Below are 15,144 nucleotides of genomic sequence, written 5' to 3'. Positions count from 1 at the left end.
ACTGTTTTAAACTCCCTCCAGCAGTATATGAGAGCTCCAATCTTTCCACATCTTTGCCAATCAACATTTGTTATCATTTCGATTCTAGCCATCTATTGGGTGTGAAGCAGTATCTCGCTGTGGCTTTGATTTGCATTTCTCTAATAACTATGTTGAACAACTTTTCATATGCTCATTAACCATTTGTGTTTCTTCTTTGGAGAAATGTCTATTCAGATCTTTTACTCTGTTTTTAATTGGGTTATGTGTCTTTTTATTGTTGAGTTGTAAGAGTTCTTTGTGTATTCTAGATACAAGTCCCTTATCAGATATATGATTTGCAAATATTGTCTCCCATTCTATGGGTTGTGTTTTCACTTTCTTGATTGGATCCTTTGAAACATTAAAATTTTTAATTTTAGGGCCGGTCCCGTGGCGTAGTGTTTAAGTTCAACACGCTCCACTTTGGCAGCCCAGGTTCGTAGGTTTGGATTCCCAGCTCAGACCATTTGTCACCCATCCTGTGGTGGTGACCCACATACGAAATAGAGGAAGATTGGCACAGATATTAGCTCATGGTGAATCTTCCTCAGCAAAGAAAAAAAAATAGAGAGAGGAAAAAAAGTTTAATTTTGATAAAGTCTAACATCTATTTTTCTTTTGTTGCTTATTCTTTTGGTGTCATATCTAAGGATCCTTTGCTAAATCCAAAGTCATGAAGATTTACCTTTTAATTTTCTTCTAAGAGTTTTATAGTTTTGCTCTAACGTTTAGGCTTTTGATCCACTTTAAGTTAATTTTTGTAAACAGTATGAGGAAAGGATCCAACTTCATCCTTTTGCATGTGGTTATCCTGTTGTTCCCACACCATTTGTTGAGAAGACAATTATTTCCCCATTGAATAGTCTTGGCATCCTTGTCAAAAATCAGTTGACCATTGGGCCGGCCCCGTGGCTTAGCGGTTAAGTGCATGCGCTCCGCTGCTGGCGGCCTGGGTTCAGATCCCGGGCGCGCACCGACGCACTGCTTCTCCGGCCATGCTGAGGCCGTGTCCCACATACAGCAACTAGAAGGATGTGCAGCTATGACATACAACTATCTACTGGGGCTTTGGGGGAAAAAAAAATCAGTTGACCATAGACATGTGAGTTTACTTCTGGACTCTCATTTCTATTCCACTGATCTATATGTCCATCCTTGTGCACATATCACACTGCCTTGATTACTATTGCCTTGTAGTATATATATATTTTTTTTTGTGAGGAAGATCAGCCCTGAGCTAACATCCATGCTAATCCTCCTCTTTTTGCTGAGGAAGACCGGCTCTGAGCTAACATCTATTGCCAATCCTCCTCCTTTTTTCTTCCTCCGCCAGTAGTGGAGTGCGCTCACTTAACCGCTAAGCCACGGGACCGGCCCTGTAGTACATTTTGATATAAGGAAGTATAAGTCCTTTTACTTTATTCTTTTTTTCAGGATTGTTTTGTGGGAAGTTACTTTTTAAATTCCCTGCTATCGTGTTAATTACTCTCCTTTACTCTCCTCATAAAAGTGAAGTTCCAAAAGCATTCTCATTATTTGAACTTTTTGATTCATTAAATTTGAACGAACAAGAGTTCAATCTTTAAGGATCTATTTCTTCTTTATGGGCTTAGCATTTCCGATTACAGAACTTGAGAAAACTGACTTTAATGATTATCTTTTAATATTTTTGCTTTATTCAGTTACTTTCTCTAGAACAAGGCTGTTCAAGAGCATGAAGACAGAGTTTAAGTCTCTGCAAGGCATGAATTGCTTCTCTGCACACGAGGGCACTCTACAAACGTTCCTACGGGGTTTGTCACCCCTACATTCATAGTGCTTATGGGAAACAAAATACTTTATAAAATTAAATGAGAACAAAATATTAAACACAATTGTAATTCTTCCTGTTAGCTAAACTAATTATATATTTGGAGGCTTTCCACAAGCACAATTGTCTTCCTCTTGTGGATATATGAAATAAATGTCTGACTTTTTTATTATGACTTAACTATATGTTTTTATTCTATTTCTTGGATGCCCTGTAACATATTTCTTCATCAGTGTATCTTAGGCTCCAGATTTCTAAGTGGTAGAGACCAAATGTCTGTAATTTTCAGTGTGTAGAACCAAACAGTGACCCTGGATAATTTTTATGTATTGCTGTTAACAGTGAGCATGCAAAGATTCCTAATAAGAAAATCATTGTGACAATGAAAAGTAAATGATTGAACATAAACTTTTTTCTTTTGAGGAAAAATAGAAGAAAATTCAGCTCATTGATAAAGGTAAGAATGGCACTTTGAGCTGGAATTTTTGTGTTCCAATGACGAATAGCACTTTTTCTTAAGACTGGAGTATGTATTATTCAGGATATTAGGGTATCAATGGCACAACATTTGGAGTCTGCATTCTGCACCTGGTTGTGCTACTAATTAACTGTGTGACCTTTGGCAAGTCCTTTTACTGTCTGAGCCTTAATATTTTATCTCTAAATAAGCATGGACGTGGAGGAATGGATGACCTCTACCATCCCTCCTGGTTGTAAGTCTCTATGATTCTGTTGTTCTCTATTAGAACTGCTGAAAAGTCACCCTAGAGAAAATGGACTAACCCTGGCTTACTGATTAGGAAGTTGTTCATTCAACAACTATTCCACCCATGCGTATGATGCTGTTGCTTCCTTGAAACAGTAGTAACATTGCAATGCTCCTCCCAGCAGCAAAGCATCCCCCTTTAAATAGAGATGCACAATTAATCACTATGAAAAAACAAATAATGGTTTTAATGGAAAAACTAAAGAAACTTACCTGAGCACCACCTGTACCTCCCCAAACCGTGAAGTTCTGGAACAGTGTGGGGCCAGTACCATTATCCCAAGGTGGCTGAAACTTAGGGTATACAAAGAGACCATACCTAGAAAACAAAACAAAGAGTGAAATTTAGCCAATTTTTATGTTTCAAATGACCAACTTTTTCTCACTGGAAAATACAAAAGTAAAGGTAATGGATAAGGGAGAGTGGAGATGAGACCTGTGACCCTCCTCTCTGACTGTCACTGCCCGTCCCTCAGCATTTCCACTCTGTCACCCTCTGTGACCTGCTCCTGGATCTCAACAAGATGCAGATTGCCATGATCCCATTCTATTCTACCAGCCCCCCCCCGCCCAGGGTGACTCCCTATCCTAGGAGTCTGGATACCTTCATCTAGCCCTTCGGAACATTATCCCCACTATACTATCGACCCCCTTCTAGAGTCACTCCTTGCTAGGAGAGTGGATACCAGCACCTGTAATCCCTCCAACTTTTGTTCTTCTACTTGAAATGCTCTACCATTGCTGTGTTCTGGATGCCTTCTTCCCCATGTTCCAGGCCTGCTGAGAGCTGCTAGGTAAAAACTTCATAATAATAATAATAATTTCACAACACATGTACTAATCCCTGCCTTAGCTGGCACTTCAACATTGCATGGCAATTGTTCTTAATCCTTATTCTACTCTCCTTCTTACTTTCCATCATAGCAGTATTACTATACTATTATTATCATTATTATTTATAGCTATCAATTATTGAGTTACTACCGCATTCCTGATGTTCTCTTAGGTGCATCACATAAGTCATCTCTAATTTTCACATCAAACTTTCAATGTCAATCTGTCCTCGTTTTACAAATAAGGAGTCTGACTCTTAAAAACAAACGGCAATTTACTAGGAATAAAGTCAGGATTTGAATCAGGGCCCAACTGACCTCTGAAGTCCATATTTTTCTCATCTCCTCAAATCTCCTACTCCACCTGTTCCCTCTGCCCTTGCTCCTAGCTCCTTACTCTCTACCTCACAAAGACTTTGAACAGTCCCTTCTCATTCTAGAGTGTGCAAGTCACAGGTGAAGAACCTCTACTCCAAGGCTCACCTTCCCGCTCAGCTCCTGAGCCCAAGCCCTCCAGCCCCTGAGGCCTCTGCGTTACCAGTTGCTCCCAATCCCTTGGAAGTTCAATTGCTCTCTCTGTTGAATCCTCCTCCGGACAGCACACTCTGTCTTGCGGCCCTCTCAAGTGACTTCCCTCTCCCTTCCCTTCCCTTCTCTTCACCACCAAACTCCTATGATCCAAAATGCTTACCCAGGCTCATCATCAAATCTCACTCAGATGCCAAAAATTATACCTCTTTGTGAGTATTCTACACAAAAATGCTAACTCATAAGATTTACACCCAAAATACAGATGAATTTCCCCAAAGTTACCTTGTACAAGAATGTGCACTATTCCCAGTGAAGGAGAGAAGTGGAGCTCGTGACGTTTGGCTGGTCACAAGATGAAAAAAGTAGCCATAACCAGCAGCACACACTCTGTTCCCCTACAGAAATTAAGGATATTTAAATAATAGTTATTCCGTGTACAGTAACGTTGCTGGAAAAACTCTTATTTGTCCTCACTCTGCTTTTTCATTCACTTCCTGTCAAGGCATGTTGACGCTTTTATCAACTCATTTACTCTTTGTTTTTCCCCCTGGGGATCAAAAATATGTTCACTCCTCTTTCTCCAGGCAGCTCAATGAGACTGTAATTTGCCCACCTCACTAACTGGCATCTCATGGTAAAGCGTCATTGTAAGCTTCCACAGTGAGAAGTTTACATGCGACATCTAACCCAAGCTCTCCTCTTTGGTGTACTCAAGGACATACAGTGGCTCTCAAGGAGTAAAGCCAAGTCTACACAAAGTCTCTCCAATTCTTCGAACAAATCAATGTTTTGGCTGTGGGCTGAAGGCCAGTGATTGCACTAGGCAAGCCTTAGTTCTGAGACAGTGGCTGAGTTCAAATACAGCTCCAATCTTCTCAATGTACTCTTATCATAAGTAGATCATTTTAATCATCTTAATAGTTCTTTATAAGATTTATTATATAAATAATTGAACGACTTTTATATGTTCACATAAAACCTAAATTCTCCATGGGACCATATGGGTTTCGCCTTCTAATTCTGATCAAATTAAACACAATGAAATCATCTTTATAAATTCAATGAAGCACCTACAATATATCCATCATTATGTAATATACTTTAACACAGAGTAGAAAACTGACTCCCTAAAGAGTCTAATATTGTACACAGAGGTATTTTGCTTGGCCTACCCAAGCTTTACAGAAAATTTTATTTTTTTTCTAACATTTTAAAATCAGGAGACTTGATATAAAAATTCAGACTTTCAGTTTTTTAAAAATACTGAGCCCAAATTCCTGTGGAGTAGTCATGGATCAGCTGGAGCTAAGAAGGGCCTGCCTTTTTGGATTACGGATTATTTTGCCATAGTCCCCACCCTTCCTGCTTCAGTCATTTATGACAGCAGCCTAGTCCCTGCAGGCGTTGGAATTTGCAACCTCTTAACTCCAGACAGTAATTGACATGTTGGTTGCTCTACATTTTAGTGAGAGGAATGAAAAGCCAATAGATCAGATGATTGGATAACTTCCTATATATTTGTGCGCATCTGTCCTCTCTTGGTCTGAGAGGCTGGTCCAAGGCTAAGACATCCATATCTACCTAGAGAATAGAAGTCAAGGAACAGTCTGCTCAGCCTGCCTCAGGCTAAACCTTGTGCTACAGAGATACAGGGAACCCCCAGAAGGTTCCACATGGTTCATCTCTGATCACCTGGGGGTGTGACATGGCCTAGATCATGTGAGAAAAAGAATGTCAGAGTGTCCTCTCTGTGAGTAACTCAGTTTCCTGGGAGCACACACCATGGGACTAGAACAGCTCATCCTGAACATTGGCATCAGGGACGGAAAAGAGAATGTGACACTATGCAACCCAACAAGGCATTAAATATCTTCCTAAAAAACAACATTTCAGTGCCATAATTGCCTTAATATAGGGCTCAGTGGGACTATGCCATGAGCATCTTGCTAGAACAGTTTCTTAAACCTTAGTGTACACATCCAGGGTTTGCCAGATTTAGCAAATAAATACACAGGAGCTGAGTTAAATTTAAATCTCAGATTAAAAAAAAAAATCATTTTTTTAGTATAAGTATGTTCCAAATATTGTATGGGATATACTTATACTAAAAACTTATTAGTTGTATATCCGAAATTTAGATTTAGCCAAGTATGCTGCTTTTTTTCTGGCAACCTCGGCATATAAAATACAGATTTCTAGGCTCCACTACCAGATATTCTGATTGAGTAGGTGCTGGGCGTGACAGTGAAGGGATGGGGGGAAGTATTCTGCACTCTTGAGCACCACAGGTGCTTCTAACGCAGGTGATCTTCTGATCCCATTTTGAGAACTTCTTCTCTAGAGGTGACTGAGATATTAACACTGTCTAGTCATCAAGGGTCTTAGAAGATGTCCAAAGAGGAGAAATACACTGGGAAAAATTCATTTCCTAGTGATTTTGCCATGAGCTGCTTTGGGAACCCAGCGCAAATGGAAGCCACCACTGAAAACTGAAGGAGGATAGAGATCTAGAAAATCAGGGTGGGAATCTATTACCAGATCTCCAGCAAAAAGACTGCCCAACTCAGTGCAACTGATATTTAGGTTGAATTTTTTTCTTTTCCTTAGAAGTATTTATCTTTTTTTAAGTTATGATCAAGTATAATAATAATACTCATAGTAAAGTATAGAGAAGCTGCTATAGTCCAGGTACCAGATTTTAGTCTCATTTATCTTCACAACAATTCTGAATTATGTATTATTATTATAATTTCATAGACAGAGATATTGAAGCTTGGAGATGTTAAGTAACCTTCCCAAAGTCACAGAGTTGATAAGTGTCAGAGCCAACTCCATTCATGTCCAAGCCTGGAAGTGTCGGAGATTGTAGCCTAGGACAGAGAAATCCCAGAACCAGGATGCCAAACAATGGGGTGCAGGTGAAGAAATGTGAACAGGAGGATGCAACGCAAAGTCACGTCACCAGGTCAAGCTAAGAAAAGGAGAGTTTGCTACGGCATCCCCAATAATGGACAAAACAGACTGAGCAACGTTCTTTGCAGAAGTCAATGTATCACGGACTTTCAAGCAAGAGAAATTCCAGAGAGAAATTAACCAAGTAAGCCAGCTCCTTGTGGTGTGCATCTATATACATAGTCACTAGAAAAAAGTGACCCTTCAGGCACCGGGTAACCTGGTGGGCAAGACTGGGCTAGTGTTTGATATTACTACATAAATATAGGTTTCCTCAAAATTGAGAAGAAGTTTTCAAGTCAGATTTAACTAAAGAGTTGCTCTTTTCACACCAAAATCCCTGACAATATAAAATCCCTTCGAACCCCATCATATGGAAAAAAACATGCTCAGCTTAGAGTGTGCAGAGAGCCATGTGGGTAAGGAGGTGGGCCAATTCCCACTAGCAGGTAGGAAAAGACACGGCATTTTGAAGAGTATGTTTAAGGAGGATGAAGGTTCTGATACTCTAGCATTATAGGCATTGAGCGTTATCAAGGCTTAGACAGAAAGTTAATGAGGACTGGCTACATTAGATTTTTGAGTAACAACAGAGGAAAAGACTGAGGGTGTCCACCATTGTTATTTAATATCAATGTAGGCAGTGAGGGATATGGATGTTGGGATGTGACATAGAAAAGGGTTAGAATTGAAAGAGGAAGTTCTGACCTGCTCAAGCATGGAGCTCTTTCTTACAGCCTTTTACACAGCTCAAGGCTTTTCACTGCATTCTAAGTAAGGAAGGATTGAAAGGGAAGACTCCAGTCAGACCCTTTTCGTTGTGGATGTTCCTTGTTTATCCGTAGTTTGGGTCAACTAACTTCATCCCATAGCTTCAGTCATTGTAGATTAATATTTTCTTGACTCTAATTCTTACATGAAAGGACTTTAGGTACAATTAAAAGAAGCTCTCTGAACCTGGGTGACCCACTGGCAGTCGTAACATAGCCATCCTCCCTATAGACAGGGATGTTAAAGAGCCTGTTTCTCTCTGGGTGTGCCACATGTTCCACTCGAAACACACATGCACACACACACGCGCGAGCACACGGAACCAAGCAATCAAGATGGAAGAAAAACTGAAATAGGTTGTTTTAAAACCAGCAAGACCCAACTCTCACCTGTGTGAGAGGAGGAACCAATTTCCCAATGCCCCAGTCCCTGCAGGTCTTCTGGGAAGTGTGAGCAAAGGCCAGAGTTCACCCTGAGACTGGAAGCCTGGCCAGCACACAGCAGCAAGGACTTCATCAGGGGAGCCAGCACATGCTGACAGAATCGTAGGTGTTGTTTCCCTCACTTTAGCTTGTTATTCGCTGTGGGCCCCGAAGGCTCTCTCATCCTGGGTATTTGTAATTAGCCAGCCATTCCTCCTTTTTCATTTAGTTACAGAACGTTTTCTTTCTTTGTGGACTAGTGGCCATTTTCTACCACACTTCATTATTTTGGATTCTGAGCATTTCCTGAGGCCATTTAATGGTCTAATCACGTCTTACCTACCATGCGGTACTCCGCAAAAGTGATTTTAGGATATCATTGAATATGAAGTTGAATTACTATTCAAGATGCTAACATGATTTCAGGGAACCTGTGCCGTCTCTAAGACTCCACTCATCTTGGGGTGGTATAGTCTAGAGCTGTGATTGTTAATCAAGGATGATTTTGTTCCCCAGGGAGCATTTGGAAATCACTGGAGACATTTTTTGTTGTCACAACTTGGGGGAAGGAGGTGCTACTGGCATTAAGTGGGTAGAGACCAGGCTCTCACAGCAAAGAATTAAATGGCCCAAAATGTGAATCCCACCACAATTGAGAAACCCTGGTCTACAGTCTAGACTGGAGCTATGAGTTGTCAAAATAACCCATGCTCACTTTCCAGTATTCCATCTCCAAATTTTGATGGAAAGACCAACCTAAATATAAAAACATGGTTAATCACAATAAGAATACTTTGATAGTCTTTACTAGGAAGGTATTTATATCTTCTTAAGCTATCAAATCTGGCATTAGGCATTCCCCAAAAGAACATTTATTAGCAATAAATCAGTTATCCCAATTCTTCCCTCGTGCTAGAAAACAGGACATGCACTCAGGATTCTCGGCTTCAGGAAGAATCACTGTCACTGGGTTGGCAAATACAGGTGCCCAAGACATCTCTTCAGCCCCCATAGAAACACAAGGAAGTCACATGCTGTTGATTCTCAGTTCTGATTACACAACTGGAACCCTCCTCAGGAAAGTACATGTGAAGTTCCACCTTCCACATAGCCTGCGTTGAGTGGCTATGTCTCTACCATACCTACAAGCCATGGGAAAGGCTATGAGTATATAAGAATCGAGGGTTAAGGAATAGGGGCTTCTTAAACACCCACCTTTTCTGCAAGTATACAAACAATGAGAGAGGTGCACTCAAGGCTAGAAGCGATCATCTCACTTGGATGTATACCTCTATTTCATTACCAATGAAATGCCAGTTTATTACCAAGACTCTACCAGAAGAGAAAAGATCCAAATATTTCAAGGATATATTCCAAGGGCTATATCTTTATTCATCACCTTTGCCAAATAGGTGCTCAGAGAACATGTATTTGGAGCGAATGAATAGATTTGTTGAATCACCTGCCCTAGTGTCATTAGTGTTTGTGAAGCATATAGGGGATCATATATAAAGGCTTTCCAAGTGCATTTATAGTGGGGAAGGAGAGTGCAACTTTGGTCTTCTGTTAGCCGATAAGGCTCACTTTTCTTATAAAAGAAGCACTTGAGCAGTTGGATCACATTACTTTCCAGCCCGTTTTACTCTCCATTCCAATTGAGTATGCTACAAATGATTCATGAGGAAACACCACATATTTATGCAGGCAGCCGGCGGCTTGTGGGGAAGGGTTTAAGGCAAGCAGGGAATTTTGTGTGGAAATCAATTCTTTGCAGAAGTCAATGTATTATGGACATTCAAGCAAGAGAAATTCCAGAGAGAAATTAACTGCCCAAGTAAGCCAGCTCCTTGAGGTGTGCATCTGTAGTCACTAGAAAAAAGTGAGTTAACCCTTCAGGCAGCTCTTAAATATACATTAGCTATTGAGTGGGGAGAGCTAGAGAACTGAAATTGGCCTTTAAACACAGAATTCCTTACAAAATTGATTCACAAACCAGAACAAATTCCCTTCAAATTAAGTGGATGTTTCCAAAGGGCTCGTCTTCAGGGTTTTTCCACAGACTATCCTAAACAGGAGTCTGGTCATAGGAAATTTCCAGTGTCTACATAAACATGGCATACAAAGACTTTCCAGCCTGAGGTTGACACAGGATTTGTCTACTGGGAAGATGGAGCCTCTGAACAGATAACAAGCAATCTCCATAAAAGGAGTCAGAGACTCAGACGCCGGAGGGTTGAGGGAAGAAGTCCTGCAAATGAGTGCTCTAAATGCTACTGGTGATGCACGGAAGAGCCACCACCGCGTTTTTAAAAAGCATGGCAAAGACCTCTCTAAGGAGTATACAAGGAATACCGCAAGTTCCTTGGACAGTCACAGGAACATCACACTTGAGTCCTCACCAGCAAGAAAGCACAAAGCTCAGGCTTTGCTTCTCAGAGAAACTGCCCTGGACTTGGCTGAGCTGCAGCCTCGACAGGGAGGCAGGCAGACCACTTGTGGCTACGAAAACTAAAACAAAAATCTCACACCAGAAATGCCCTTGTACCACCCAGGGTTGACGGTGAGTGAACTGTAAAGATGGCTGACTGGAAGCCCAGGTGAACTCCGTGCGCTGGGGCAGAGCATGTGGTCCTAGGCTCTGGGTCAGGGCCATTTGTGAATAATACACAACCACAAATCACTGCGGAGACTTACAGATCAACTCCGTTTCTTCCCTGACTGCCTGCCACACCAGGGATTTCACAGCCAGACTCGTGTACGTGGGAGGGAGGGTTTAGGCCTTCAGAGTTGGTTGTCGGCCACCAGGATTAGGTCACCTTCTTCTAGCCTAATATGGGCTTTAGTTTAGTTAATAGCTTTGTCCCAATGTCAATTTCCTGGTTTTGCTACTGCTCTATGGTGACAGTTATGGTTACGTTGTCATGGGGGGCATTGGGGGAGTGAGCCCACAGGAACTCTCTGTTACGTTTTTGCAACTTCTTCTGAGTCTAAAGTCATTTCAGAATTAAAAGTTTAAGAAAACAAAAATGAAAAAATCTAAATTAATCACACTAATACAGTGACTTTTAAAAAATATTTTGCCAGACTGCAAGAAAACTGAAAAGCAAGTCAGGAGAAAGGTCACAAAACTCAGCACACACAAGGCTTGCCTGCATTCCCTTAAGGGGTGGTCCGCCTCTGAAGCACTCACATAGCAGGATATAGAAGCCACCACCCACGAAACAGTTCCTCAGAGTAAAGGGATGCCTGTCTCTCCAACATCAGAACCACCCTAGAAGAGGGCAGGTTTTTATACCACATCTCCTTCTGTTCCACATGTTACACACACACACACACACTCTCCACACATCATTGTTGCTGTAGCCTCCTTACTACCCCTTTGGAATAATGATGTATTTCCAAAATATATTTTTCAAAGTACGCCATGTATCATCTACATAGGACACATTTAATAAACACTAACTTACTGTTCACTCAGTGACTGAAATGACCTTCATTGGCCCTAAATGTCGAAAGAATTTCACAATTTTTAGGTTTTGCCATACATGCCCAGTTATCACCTATGTCCTTAGTTGTGGCACATTCCAGACAATAGAATATGTAAGAGACAGCATAGCAGAACACCAGCAGCACAGTTGAAAAATTGGACTGGACTGTGCAAGACTGAACACTGAGAGATGAGTCCCATGGGATCTAAATGCTGCCACAGACTAAACATCTTATTTTTCGGTCATCAAAATGATTGTGGCATCTTGGAATCTATTCTTTACTTTTCTCTTTCTTCCTCCCATTCTTTGGTTATAGAATTATACCAACATTCATTCATTCACTGTGTTCAATTAATTTTTAGTGAGCAACTACTATGTTTCAGACACTGCACTAGCGACTAAAAGCTAATAAGCTAATGAAAAGAATTTACAGAATTTTAAGGTCATTGAAGATGAAAATGTCAAGAATATACCCAATGAATATATTTAATGAATCTACATTACCAGCTTAAACTAAAACCTGTCTCAAAACACATGCATTGTACTTCTTTTTTTTCAATTTGTAAAGTGGATATAAGAGGAAGGAAGGAAGTGAATGGAAATGTAAGACATCTAACGGGGAACAACAGCTTGTTTGGGACTCAGTTTTTCCATTGCTGGCAGTATTGTTCTGCAGGTCAGTCCACAAAGGCTCAGGTGACATATCAGCTTTTTAGACGGTCTCTGGTTCTCTGCACCTATAGCCAGCTCAGCTCTTCTTCCAGTTGACTAGTGGCCAGGACACTCGTCAAGGAGATAATGTGCTACCCAGTGAAGCAGTCAGAGAGACAGCAACCCTGGCATTCAATGCGGGATTTAGATACATTCCCGTCGCATGCAGGAGGATGAGCTGGGCAACACTGATGGTCTACTTTCCTTTGGGTATTTCGACCTAGTCAAGATTATGCTACCCAAGAAAGTATGCAAAACATAGTTCTTTAGGCCCCAAAGCTTTCTGGCATAGCTGTGCAACAAGCCCTGGAGGTAGCAACAAGTTAAATGTCGCTTTCCTGGTTCTGGGTCTAGAGTTTGGTCGCCTTCAATCGTCACAGTTCTGCCTCCTTTCCTCACTGGCATATTAGCTGCCCCCATTAGGCACCTAAAATGGTGTGTAAGTGCTGTGCTTGGAATAAACGCAATTAAGAGTCTGGAGGAGGGTTGAGGAGATAACCATGACTTTTATTAGGGGTTATTCAGCTGAAAGTAATTAAAAACAGACAATGAGAGAGAGACGAGGAAGCTCATTCTCTCAATTCCTCAGAAACTTGGCATAATTGCCATGACACAGTAAATGTTCTGAGGGGTGTTCTGGAAGAGTGAGGCCCTTAACCCTTTGGTAGATGATCCAGGGGATAAAATCATTGGAAAAGGGGAAACCGAATGGCCTTCCCACTACTCTGATGCAATTTCTCATTCATGGGTCTATGGCTAAACTCTGCCACAAAAATTAATCTCTTAAGTTGTTTAGAGAGAAATTTACCAAGAAAAAGTAATATTAAGTTGTACTAAATGATGGGATAAAATATCAAGGCCATCGGAATGTACTTCACTCGTCCTGGAACCTGACATGATCTCATGCACCTCATGACTTTGCTGACCCCAGTTCTGAGCACTCTTAAAGGGCAGCAATATGACCGCATGAATGTAGGAAGATCGTGAAGATTTAACAAGTAATTATTATTGGAACTGAGACAAAAACCAGCAACCACAGTGGATAGCTCAGGAAGATTAGTTTGCATTAATCTAAAAGACCAGAAAATAATCAATATCTGCTTTGTTTTGCTCCATATAGATATTGCTTCAAAGAGTGTTCACAGGAATTCCGAGAGAAATGATTACATTTATCCTAAAGCACTGGTTTAACACAGTAGCATAAAGTAGTTTCTTGACACCAGTATACAGCAGGTAAACATTTTACACCACACCACTGAGGCCGCCACTCCAAATAACTTCTGCAGTGGACGTTATGCCCGACAGAGCTGCAGACCTTACCTCTGCAACAATGGTGGGATTGCGGATGTAGATACCAGCCGGTGTCAACACTTCTGCACTGGAGAGTCCCTCGACGCCAGAAACACTGATGATCACATTGTTTCTTATTGTACTTCCCTGTTCTGACCAGTCTAATTGAAGAAAAGATCAATCAAACCCAGGGGATTCACAGACATAGTTAAAATTTAGCCAACTCAACACTCTTATTTCTACTAATACTCATTATATTCCACATAACGCATGTACACGTGTGTGTGTATATATATATAAAACATTTAGTATGTTCAACAAATTTAAGATATCTAACGTTCTGCCATTACATTTGCCCATAAAATATATGACAACTAGAATGGATTGTAATAGATTTAAAACCAATCTACATATTTACCATTTTTTCTTTCAGGAATATATCTGATCTCCATGTATGTACCTGAGAACAAAAGATGGTGTTACTTCAGCACATTTCATGCCACCCGGGAAAATGAGGGACACTGTAACACTATTTCTTCTTTTGGGTGTGGCTTGTTTTGATTTTGTTTTTGTATTGTTTTTTTAGGAAGATTGGCCCTGAGCTAACACCTGTTACCAATCTTCTTCCTTTTTTCCTTTTTTCTCCCCAAAGCCCCAGTAGATACTTGCACGTCATAATTGCATATCCTTCTAGTTGCTCTACATGGGAAGCCGCCTCAGCATGGTTTGGTGAGCGGTGAGTAGGTCCGCGCCTAGAATCCGAAGGCGAACCCCGGGCTGCTGAAGCAGCACACGTATGCACACCGGGTCAGCCCCTGTTTTTGTATTTTTATCTACGAACCTGACAAGGAGATACAGATTATATGGACTTTTTAGCTCTACAGTATCATGGATCAGAAGTTCATCTTAAATTAAAAAAAAAAAAACAAAGAAATAGATGTACTATTTTACTTCTCAGGAAGAGTCCCAGCGACTGTCTCCATAGGCGAATACCACACCCCCTTGTGTCAGCTCCAGCCCATCCCTCGCTGTTCAAATTGGCCACCAGCTCTCTGCACGCCCCCTTCTTCTCCTGGAAGATCTGAAATGTCCTGGAGGAACAGGCTGGACAGTGCCTGGGACCCTCACACCCAAACCCCCGAGGTTTGGAATAGGAGAAAATATAAGAGCATGAGCCAAGCTTCGGAGAGAGAGGAGCCACTTAGGTGGCGTCCACAGAGAGCAGCCCCACAGACCCCCTCCTTTCTAGGTCTTTAGGTATCTGGGCTTCCCATATCGTTTCATGAGTCTGGGCTTGCAAATTCGTTTTGCATGAAGTTGAGTACTTTATAATGCACCAATAAACAAATATTCTAATTCCCTCATCTGCAGGATAACAGGCATCAAGAGCCTCCAATTCACAACATCCGAGCACTAAAGGCTCAATTCCTCCTGCAGGTTTTCATCCTTGCCTAGTTAATGTCTATTCTATATAACTGTTTCCTGCTAAATTATTTGGGTACCTCCCTGAATTTCTGCTCCAGGTTCCCGCAAACTTTCCCCTTACGCA

At 41.2% G+C, this 15,144-nt stretch overlaps 1 protein-coding gene across 1 annotated transcript in view; it reads right to left on the bottom strand.

The window, feature by feature from the left end:
* The window catches only part of PKHD1 (PKHD1 ciliary IPT domain containing fibrocystin/polyductin), a 415,790-nt gene that overhangs the window by 231,241 nt on the left and 169,405 nt on the right, over nucleotides 1-15,144 (bottom strand). Inside the window, exons 41-43 of the mRNA XM_058554174.1 lie at nucleotides 13,626-13,756; nucleotides 4,244-4,356; nucleotides 2,811-2,916 (exon numbers count right to left, since the gene is read on the bottom strand). Of these exons, the coding sequence (XP_058410157.1) occupies nucleotides 2,811-2,916; nucleotides 4,244-4,356; nucleotides 13,626-13,756 (350 nt within the window). The remainder of the gene's footprint in view (nucleotides 1-2,810; nucleotides 2,917-4,243; nucleotides 4,357-13,625; nucleotides 13,757-15,144) is intronic.

Source organism: Diceros bicornis, chromosome 14 (genome assembly GCF_020826845.1).
Source record: "Diceros bicornis minor isolate mBicDic1 chromosome 14, mDicBic1.mat.cur, whole genome shotgun sequence".
NCBI classification, from domain to species: Eukaryota; Metazoa; Chordata; class Mammalia; order Perissodactyla; family Rhinocerotidae; genus Diceros; species Diceros bicornis.
The sequence above is the reverse complement of the archived record's forward strand: the minus strand, read 5'-3'. Positions and strand labels throughout refer to the sequence as shown.